Source organism: Oncorhynchus masou, chromosome 1, assembly GCF_036934945.1.
Source record: "Oncorhynchus masou masou isolate Uvic2021 chromosome 1, UVic_Omas_1.1, whole genome shotgun sequence".
Taxonomy (NCBI): Eukaryota; Metazoa; Chordata; class Actinopteri; order Salmoniformes; family Salmonidae; genus Oncorhynchus; species Oncorhynchus masou.
The window spans coordinates 19313335-19323994 of NC_088212.1; the positions used below are offsets into that span (position 1 = coordinate 19313335).

Below are 10660 nucleotides of genomic sequence, written 5' to 3' on the forward strand. Positions count from 1 at the left end.
TTTTTATAATGGTTTCCCTCAGTTCATATGAAGGTGTTGGTGTCTAGATTTTAGCATAAGAGTGGTTGTATTGAGATGGCAGTTCAGTTGAACTCCAAATCATCAGATCTACAAATCACCCTGCATCCCAAATAACTACTCATGATGTGATTAAGATTAGTCATTCTTCACCTCCCCTTGCGCAAACTGATTCTTAGGCACCAAAACAAAAACAATGGACTGAAACAGGGAGAGACGACCTGAACTTGTCCAATAAGAAACACATGTTTTTGTTTTCCGTTGCAAAAAGTATTGCTACGGTGTGCACTAAAGAATATGACCCTGATATGTCCAGGTTCAAGGGCACATTGTGGATGAGCGAGGAACACCCTCTCTCCCTGGTGGAGCAGGTCACCCCTATCATCGATCTCATGGCCCGGACCAGCAGCCACTTCGCCCGACTACGGGATTTTGTCACCCTCAAGTTCCCTCCGGGGTTCCCTGTAAAAATAGGTACAGTTAATCCTCTGTGGAAGAGTGAAGAAATGAGAATGTTTACACAAAATGCTTGTGCGGCTTAGCTCATTCAAACACTAAAGATCTGGGGCTGACTGAATCGAGCATCTCAGAGGAGTGCTGATCTAGGATCAGGTACCCCTGTTCATGTAATCTTATTCTATGTGAACTATAAACCAAAACTGACCCTAAATCAGCACTCCTACTCTGACACGCTTGATAAATACGGCCCCTGATTGAGAAAAACTGCACACACACATTCTCACCAAGTACCACTATGAAAGGCTCACCATAGAGGCATTTGCTTTTAAATAACGGGAAGCATAAAGGTTATACATCTTTGTTTCCTCTCACACAGAGATTCCCCTGTTCCACGTGCTCAATGCTCGCATTTCATTTGGTGGTGTCAACAAATGCAGTACGTGCGAACCCCTGGACACGCCACCCTCGGCTGCCACGCCCACACCCTCGGAGGAGGACGGCGGTGAAGCTGCAGGTAGGCACACTCATTCCGCTGACCTGGGCGAAGAAACCACGGCATTCATTCCCATGGGTTATTATGAACACATTTCTCAAATTAATTTCTTCAGTTGCTTCTGACAGCTGAACAACAAGTAGGAATGTTTGGCGGCGGGTAGCCTAGCGGTTAAGAGCGTTGGGCCAGTAACTGAAAGTTTGCTGGTTCGAATCCCAAAGCCGACTAGGTGAAAACTTTGTTGATGTGTCCTTGTGCAATGCACTTAACCCTAATTGCTTCTGCAAGTCGCTCTGGATAAGAGTGTCTGCTAAGTGTATGTAAATGTATCCATATCAATTTCATTAGAAATGTCAATATTGACAGCTTAATAACAACATTCTCTATTTCTGTTCCCTCCAGTTCCCCCTCTATTCCAGGTGTGTCCCTCTGTATTTGAGGTGCCTGCACACTACCGCCACAGAGGAGGAGGAGGGGGCGGCAGCCGCCACGTGCCCGTATCCAACCACGACGAGGAGCTACTGCAGTACGCCATCCACCAGAGTTTGCTGGAGTCCGGTGGTGGAGACCCGGAACAGGTCTGAGACGCCACACACACATGCCACACACACTCCTCGTCAGGTCCTCTTGCTCTCACGGACTCCTCCGTCTCACTTCACATATTTTTTACCTGGGATCTGTGTCTGTTCAGGAGGCCACAATATTACAAAACAGATTGTGAAGAACTGATATTATAGGGAATTATGTTTGTTACATTTATTCCAGTACTATCTGCGACGTGCCAAGCATTTTACCTTACCCACTCCACCCTTAATTTGGTCCTCTAGGAAGTGACCTGGGAAGATGCCAATGGGGACCTCACGGACCCTATTCTCAGTAGCCAGAGTGACAGGTAAATCAAATTGTATTGGGTGTGTACACATATTTTTCTAAAGTTGTTGCTGGTGCAGCGAAATGCTTATGTTTCTAGCTCCAACAGTGCCTAATACCTAACAATATAAAACAATACACACAAATCCACAAAATACAAAGAAAAAAATTAAGAAATATCAGGTGTGTGTGTGTGTGTGTGTGTGTGTGTGTGTGTGTGTGTGTGTGTGTGTGTGTGTGTGTGTGTGTGTGTGTGTGTGTGTGTGTGTGTGTGTGTGTGTGTGTGTGTGTAGAAGGTATGAATAGGAAAGGTTTGTACAGCAGTAGTTATATAGGATGAGCCATCACTAGAATACAGTATATACATATAAAGTGGGTAAAACAGTATGTAAACATTATTAAAGTGACCAGTGTTCCATGACTCTGTACATAGGGCAGCAGTCTCTAAGGTGCAGGGTAGAGTACTGGGTTGTCGCCAGGTAGTATCAGTGACTTAAGTTCAGGGCAGGTATTCACAAACTATTCCTGCACATCACTGGCTACACTATTCACTTTTGCCCAAAGTGACTTTCAATTAGCACAAAACCCACAGACCTGGTATTGCAAGCACGTGTCCAAACAACTTAGCATTAAAAGCACAATTTTCTCAGCTTTGCTGAGGTATGGCCGGATGTGCAGTATGTGGATAGGTGCTTTTAAAAGGAAGTTGGTAGTTATTCACAATGGACAACTGTCGTCCAGGAAATAAATATTCCAAGCCTTTCTTCTCTTTCTGATACCAACACCTGTTGTTCCAGAAGCATCACAGAGGGGGCGCTGGTGGACTTGGGAGACACCACATCGAGTCTGGCCAGCTCAAGCACCTCGACCTCTACCCCTGACATGGACCTCCGCATGGCCATGGAGCTGTCGGCCCGGGCCCAAGCCGAGGAGGAGAGGAGGAGGAAAGAGGAAGTGGAGGAGCTGGAGAGGATATTGCAGCTCTCGCTCACAGAGAAGTAAAAAGAGGAAAATATGAGGGGGAAAATGGTTATTAAGACCACGCCTTGCCATACCTGCATGAACTATTTATAAATCAAGAAGCAGCCACCATCACACCCCCTCCCATTCCAACCCACACACCCCCCCTTCTCCAATGCAATCCACCATGACACCGGCAAAACCTCCATGTAACAACATTGTCATTAACATAACCATCTGTATTTAATACTTTGATACCTATTTTTGTTTCAAAAACATCAACAAATATGTTGCTATATTTGTATTTCTATATAACACCTCGGCTCCGTCTCAAAAGTGTACACGCTGTCAAATCCTTGATTCCTCCTGTCCTTTTAAGAGTCATAGCCACTCCTCTCCTGAAGAGGAATCCATGTATTCTTTGAGATTATTTTGGGAACTGTTTCATTTCACTGGAATGTCAGGGTTGCAACCTGTGATTTGAATTAGTTGGGTGTTGCCAAGAGCCGGATAAACCTGTGGCAGGTAGCACAGGAGGCTGGTGAGGGTAGGACAGATGACAATAATGGGGGAATGGAATCAAAAACAAGGAAACCATGATTGATGTGGTTAATACCGTTCCATTGATTCCATTCCAGCCATTTCTATGAGACCGTCCTCCCCAATTAAGGTGCCACCAGCCGCTTGTGGCTGTTAGCTGCTTTAGTTGTGGCTCTGGAAGGTTGTTTTTCAGAGCTCTGGGTCATGTCCACGAGGCACCAAACAGAAGCAAGCTGACTGAAACAGGTAGGGGCAACCTGCCATATTATGAATATGACTCTGGGAATGGAACTCACGTGTTCACACAGCCATTTGACAGAGGTTCACAGCCAGACTGAAATATGAATATCTCAGGGTTCCATTGTTCTACAGTTCCTTTTCGTTGAAACTATAGTGAAAGTGCAGTATATTAGTTTATTGTAGACACATCGAATGCAGGTTTCTGGTCATCGATTATGATTTTTTCTACTTTGAACTGGATGGCATCAAACAGTATGACTTGGTGGTGCTGCCGTCCCTTTTTCTTGTTTGCCTGACACTGCATAACTTTCCATCAAAACCTGTCATTCATGGGAAAAGACAAAAGTAAGATTCTTCTTGTGCTGCAGGAATTCATGTTTTGTATTCGTGTTGTAATTGACACAGTGTGAAAATGAACATGATAATTCAAACATGCACAAGAAGACGGAGGTTCTTGACTTGTACCAGAAACCAGGTGTTATTAAATTGGCTGATATTTTGGAGGTGGTCCGTCTTGTTGGCCATCACCGATGGTCCCTGAGCACCGTTAAGCATCAGCACCACAACTCAACAAAGCAATAGCAGAAGCCACTGTGCCTACCTGTGGTGGATGATAAAGTAGCATACACATGGTTCAGAGGCGCTCGCAAGCAACCAGGGTCCAACCATGGATCATTGTAGGCTATCTATGGGCGATTACATTTTTCGTCCCTTAAATGTAGAAGAATATGGCCATCAGACCTCAAACACAACAGGGTTCTAAGGACTGCTGTCTCTTTTTTTAATCTTGTAACTACAGACCGACCTGTGGGCTGAGTGACGTGCAAGAGATCTGAGATCAAACATGGATGCCAGCTCAGTTTAGCATCATTATTTTGTACTGAAGGGAGCATTTCCTAGTCTGGGTACCAGTCAATGTCTTTGGCACATGACATAGAGTGGAATGTTAGCTAAACAGAGACTGGCAACCAGGCTAAGCATTCCCCTCTCACATGTCCAATTCTAAATGGATCCCTAGACCCTACCTATGCCCTATGTTCTTGTACAGATCAGATAAGATTTGACAGGTGTATGCGATATGGTAATATGGTAATAATACCTTTTCCTCTGATGGGCCATTTTCACCATATTGCAGATCTCCCCAATAGGGCATAGTAGGGTCTAGGGATCCATTTGGGCTTAGGTCACAGACATGATTGGTTTTGGGAGGGGGAGTCAGTGTTAGTGTTATAATGCCACTCAGGCCAGACCTACTAAAGACACCGGAGAACATTTGAAAGGTCTCATCTTTAAAGCTGTGATCAAGGGGCTTCAAAAATGTTTCCTATCCAGTGGTGTTGGTGGATAAAAAAGGAATTAACCAATGTAGTTAATTACATTGATAACCAACAGCACTTTGGACATGTTTCTGATGCATCGCTTCGCTTTGTCTGTTCTGTTTTCTGGGGGTTAGAGCTCTAAACAGCTAATGATCCAATTGCCAAACCGTAGGACAGTCTCTAATGTACCAGGGTTCGCTTTGATTAGATTTCTTGGGGAAAGTCTTTGTACTGCTTTATTTGCGAGCAGGTAAGCTTATTTTTTAACATGTTAATAAGAATTTGTGAAAACATTTGTAAACTGTGATGTTGGATTAAAAAACATTTCTTCAATAAATGCACTTTATTTTAATTCGGGTGAACTGCGGCTGATTCTGTAACAAGTATTTTTGCTAAGAAGAACAGCAGATGGCACAAACCTATTCATTGTTCAGATCACAAAAGCACAATCCTTAATTTGTTTTTCAGACAAATGCCTGCTCTGATCATTAACCATTCAATGACTCTAGCTGTCCATTTCACAGATTTAAACACTGGATTAATATGTCACAGCAATTTCCTGTGCATTGTTTCATCAATAATCATTGGTATATACTTTATGGTTGGATTACCCTATAGATCTATGAATTAATGGTATATTTTGTTGGACTAAATATAGTAACTGGCTTCATTCAAATCCTGACATCTGCTCCATGTATCCACACTGACAAATTAGAGTGTCTGAACTGTTTATAGTAATTAAATTGGATGCCATAAGAATATTATGGTGGATATACAGTACAGCACATGAGCACTATATTGTGTAGAAGGAATCAACTCTGAAATGGAATTGAAAATTCTATTAGCCCTCTTCATGAACTAAGAGTGATTTCATAATCAAACATCTGTCATCTTTCCAGATTTCACATGAAAAACCAAAATTATAGACACAAAATTAGCAACAAGGGATAAACAAATTTTCCAATCGTTTTGGCTGTCTTTTCCGAATATTCTTATTCATTATGGATTTTAGTACAATTTGACATTTCAGGCGAGGGATTTATGGTTTGGGGCAGATTTTCATTTTAGATGCTTAGAGAAAAATGCTGTCACCTTTTCTGTCACGTAATGTGCTATTGATCCCTTCTAATTTTGACTGGCATGTGAGTGAGTGCCATTTGAGAATCTCTTTGAAACCAACTGCTACAGTGCCTTGCGAAAGTATTCGGCCCCCTTGAACTTTGCGACCTTTTGCCACATTTCAGGCTTCAAACATAAAGATATAAAACTGTATTTTTTTGTGAAGAATCAACAACAAGTGGGACACAATCATGAAGTGGAACGACATTTATTGGATATTTCAAACTTTTTTAACAAATCAAAAACTGAAAAATTGGGCGTGCAAAATTATTCAGCCCCCTTAAGTTAATACTTTGTAGTGCCACCTTTTTCTGCGATTACAGCTGTAAGTCGCTTGGGGTATGTCTCTATCAGTTTTGCACATCGAGAGACTGAAAAAATATGTTGTTTATATATTTTAAATGCTTATAAATATTAATAATTCTTTAATCTATAAGTTTCTAAATGTTAACAAATAATTAAAGTTATTTAATAATAGTTTATAGATTGAGCCAAAGCATTTGGGATAAAAGCTTCTGCCAAATTGCATACATAAAAACATTTTAAAAGGTAAATTCTGTACAAACAAATGGTTTCAGGTTTGAGAAATGTGCACTGAAACAAGTGTAAATGTGATTGAGAGAGGGCAGACAAACAGCTTGGGGGCATGCCTCTCAACATGGCCTCTTCACGCATTTGATCACCACACAAATGTGTGTTGTGCATTAGCACTCTTGATGGGAACACTCATCAATGAGCATCAGACTTATATTCATCATTACATTCACTAAACAAGTTTAAAGAGGCTGATTGAACTTATCCCTTTAATCTATAGTCATGGAAACAGAGTGCTCTGCTGGATCTGGGCCCATATTTATAATGCTTGTCAGAGTTGGATCTAAGATCATGCCCCAATCAACTTGGGCTTGTTACTTACGCTGGGGAGGGATCTACTCCCCAGATCAAGGTATGATAACCAAGCATGAAGAATTACTGTTGCTTCTACACTGATAAAGATTGATAATAAAGTTACTGATCCCCTCCCCATGTCAAACCCTTGGATTCAGGAGGCAGGACTATTGAGGGGATAGGGTGACATCTCCCTAACTCTTACCTCAACTCCACCGAACACCTTTGGGATGAATTGTAACGCCAACAGGGAGCCAGGTCTAATCGCCCAATCTCACTAATACTCTTGTGGCTGAATGGAGGCAATGTTCCAACATCTAGTGGAAAGCCTTCCCAGAAGATTGGGGGCTTTTGTAGCGGCAAAGGGGAACCAACTCATTATTAATGCCCAGGATTTTGGGATGAGATGTTCGACAAGCGGTTGTCCACATAGCTTTGGTTACGCATGGCTCAGTTGGTAGAGCATGGTACTTGCAGCGCCAGGGTTGTGGGTTTGATTCCCACAGGGGAGTAGTAAGAATAAAACATGTATGCATTCACTGTTGCTTTGGATAAGAGCGTCTGCTTAATGACTAAAATGTCAACGTAGTATATCATTCATGTCACTCAACACACACAGTCAACACAATGTATGTTAGTTCTTTTTATCATGTTTTTTTTTTAAACTTCAGTAGTACCTTGTGGTGGGGCATTTTAATAATACTCCAATATATCAGGGTAAATAAGCAAAAATATAAATAATATAAGACAAATATAAACAATACATTAAAATTCCATTAAACGATGACAGCAGCAGGAATATTAAGTTACCTTAACAAAAAATATAAAATAATCATATCAATTAACATTTTATATGGCCTAATCAAGACACGGGGCAGCAGGTAGCCTAGTGGTTAGAGCGTTGGACTAGTAACCGAAAGGTTGCAAGCTCAAATCCCCAAGCTGACAAGGTAAAAAAAATCTATTCTATTTCTAGGCGTCATTGAAAATAAGAATTTGTTCTTAATTGACTTGCCTAGTTAAATAAAGTTTTTTTAAACACAATAACAAACCACTGGGCACAGACATCAACATCTATTTCACGTGGAAACAACATTAATTCAACCAGTGTAGTCTATACTGGAGGGGAAAAAACTAAGATGAATAAGGTTTATATAAAAATGAGACAAAATATAGACAAAATATTGTCTAACATTCCAGTTTATCAGACAGATATGCGTAGACTAGGTTTTTTATTGTTGATTCCCTTGATTGTTGATTCCCTTGGATCCAGTCGGACAGTAGGCATGACGTTGCTGTACACTGCTTCACCGGCGATGCAATGGTTTATACACACAAACTGCCATGACAATCATCACCACCAGCAGGATAGATAAGACGCTAATAAGTACAACTGCAATAGAAAAAAATACAATGTTACAAGCACATACATGAAAGAGATTTTAGACCATTGGTTGCGGCTCCGCCCTCTCACGAGAACACATCGCAAATAAAGAACTACAGGTTAGGAGGACTTTGCTGAAAAAACATGGCACTAATAGCCTTCAATTAACATTAAAATAACAAAATCAAGGTTGCATACGTCTACACACGTTATTTAGAAGATAAGCCTACATTCTTATTTTATTGCCAACAGGTGCGCCCCTGTCGTCTAGGAACACGGGCCTGCAATAGGCTACACATTAACCCGCATAAAACCTTACCCAAATTTTGATTCTGTAGGACCACATACGGCCTTTCATTTAGTTTAGAGTCACCTAGTTGTCCGTTCCCGTTCACAAACGCGCCAAAGGATAGAAAATAAAGAATTAGGCTTTGTCGACTAGGATACAACATGATTATGCGAGAGGGAAAATAAGCTTCCACTTTCCCAGCATAATAATAGCAAAGACGATACTGCTTCTCCAATACAACATCCACGATCACGCTTGTAGGTGACGTCATGGTGACGTTGGCTAGCTAAGATCATGCGCAGATACTCGCCCAGAACTGCGTATGTGCAGTCCGACAAATCCTTTGATATAAAGTTGTTTTTCACGAAAATGAAATCCTTTCAGTTTATCGCTTTCACAAGGTTGCAGTAAAAACATATTCAGCTACTTAAGAAATTGGCTCGAATCTCGGTTGTGCCTTTAGATTTTGAGAAAATTAACAACCAAGGAATCATTTTCCACTTCTCTCTTTGGTTTCTCAAACCCCACACTCCGGACTGGTCTGCCCATTGAGCTGAGTCTGTCTGCAGAGACCCAGTGGCGAAGTTTGATTCGCAAGCGTTCCCGGAAGTTTCGTGATATCACATTAGCCTACACTGGGTCCTAAAGCTGCCAGGTAGTACTAAAAATAACCGTCTCTACGCCGCAGTATTTCAGTTTCATATCCAGTCTATCGCTCAGTGTCATCTAGTTTAGTGATTGTACTCGGTTACTTATTTAATTGGGCCTACAGTGTGATTTGCGGATAATGTATTTTTTTAACTTCATTGTGATTTTAACTGGTACTGAATAGGGAATTATGTAGTGGTGGGTTATCGGATAGAATATAAAGGATGTGTTACTCTTTCGGTATTTTGTTCTCGGTTCTCTTATATTAGGAATTCTATAGCCTAATAAACATCTGGTAAGGAAAGAAAACAATTCAGTTCTTATAGTGCATATATAAGTCATTACTTTCCCTACATTCCTGAAATGTCAAAGAGCAATGGGTAAAGTTATAAAGGTTAAGATGCTTGGGGTTATAGAGACTTACATCATTACTGTGCATGACTGATGTATTTGGCCTTTATCACATCATCTGTTGCCACGAGTAAAGCACATGTACCAGTACCAATACAAACACTATTTTCTTGTAATGAGCCCCAGAAGCATAAATGTTTCTGGAAAGTGTCTCTCTACCAAATGGGGATGGAAATACATTTGGTGTCTTCCTGTCCCCATAAATCATCACATCAACAAGGAACCTGTAGGGAAACCGAAAACGAAGAACTGTGGAACTAGACTTCTTCACCAGTGATTTTGTGCTTGGGGTAAGATGGGAGGGAGAAAGTATTGTTCAGAGGCCAACGAGTTGGTGGGTTGTTTAATTTTGCAAGGATGGGTGATTGTGGCAATTATACATTATGCTTGCTCTCTCGCTCTCTCTCCCTCCCTCTCTATGTTGTTCATTGTTGCTTAGGAGGTTTGACCGATGAGAAGACATGCAATCAGGCTCTGGACCAAATTATCAATTTCTAAGCAATCACGGGCACATGGAGTAGGTTCCATCAATTGACCGAACTCTGTTTTTGTCTTTAATGTTGTTATTTTTCTATCTTTGGAACATGAATTTAGATCCCAGGTTAATTAACGTTGTATCTCTCTTCTTCCCTAAACACCAGATGGTTCATCTACTCTGTATTTGCGCCTCATATTGATTGACACCCTTGAAATGAAACAAGACAGATTGCATAGTGGTAGCCTAGAGGTTAGAAAGGCAGGCCTGCAATTTGAGGGTTGCTACTTCGAATGGCAAAATCAAATCCCTGATCTGAAAATGACGAGACAAAATATCCCCCTTCTTGTTCGTCATGTTATACATTATACACTGAGGGTGTCCGCCTTTTGTCTAAGATTGTGGCAAGCCGTGTAGTTCCTTTGGTGACAGTGTAGTCCTTAAATTTCTCTGCAGCGTTTCCTCACACAGTGAAGTAATAAGCAGATGGTAATATAGGAGCAGCCATTGAGCCAGTGCTCCTTTCATGTCTCTTCTGCAGGTCTGT

At 41.3% G+C, this 10660-nt stretch overlaps 1 protein-coding gene across 2 annotated transcripts in view; it reads left to right on the forward strand.

The window, feature by feature from the left end:
* The window catches only part of LOC135526189 (ankyrin repeat domain-containing protein 13A-like), a 30889-nt gene extending 25638 nt beyond the window's left edge, over nt 1–5251 (forward strand). Inside the window, exons 11-15 of one of the 2 annotated variants that reach the window (XM_064954466.1) lie at nt 335–492; nt 854–991; nt 1373–1548; nt 1798–1862; nt 2641–5251. In XM_064954466.1, the coding sequence (XP_064810538.1) occupies nt 335–492; nt 854–991; nt 1373–1548; nt 1798–1862; nt 2641–2842 (739 nt within the window). In that variant the 3' untranslated portion in view covers nt 2843–5251. Of the gene's footprint in view, nt 1–334; nt 493–853; nt 992–1372; nt 1549–1797; nt 1863–2637 lie in introns of both variants that reach the window. The other variant, XM_064954385.1, reaches the window with a different exon arrangement.
* The last annotated feature ends 5409 nt before the right edge of the window (nt 5252–10660 follow it).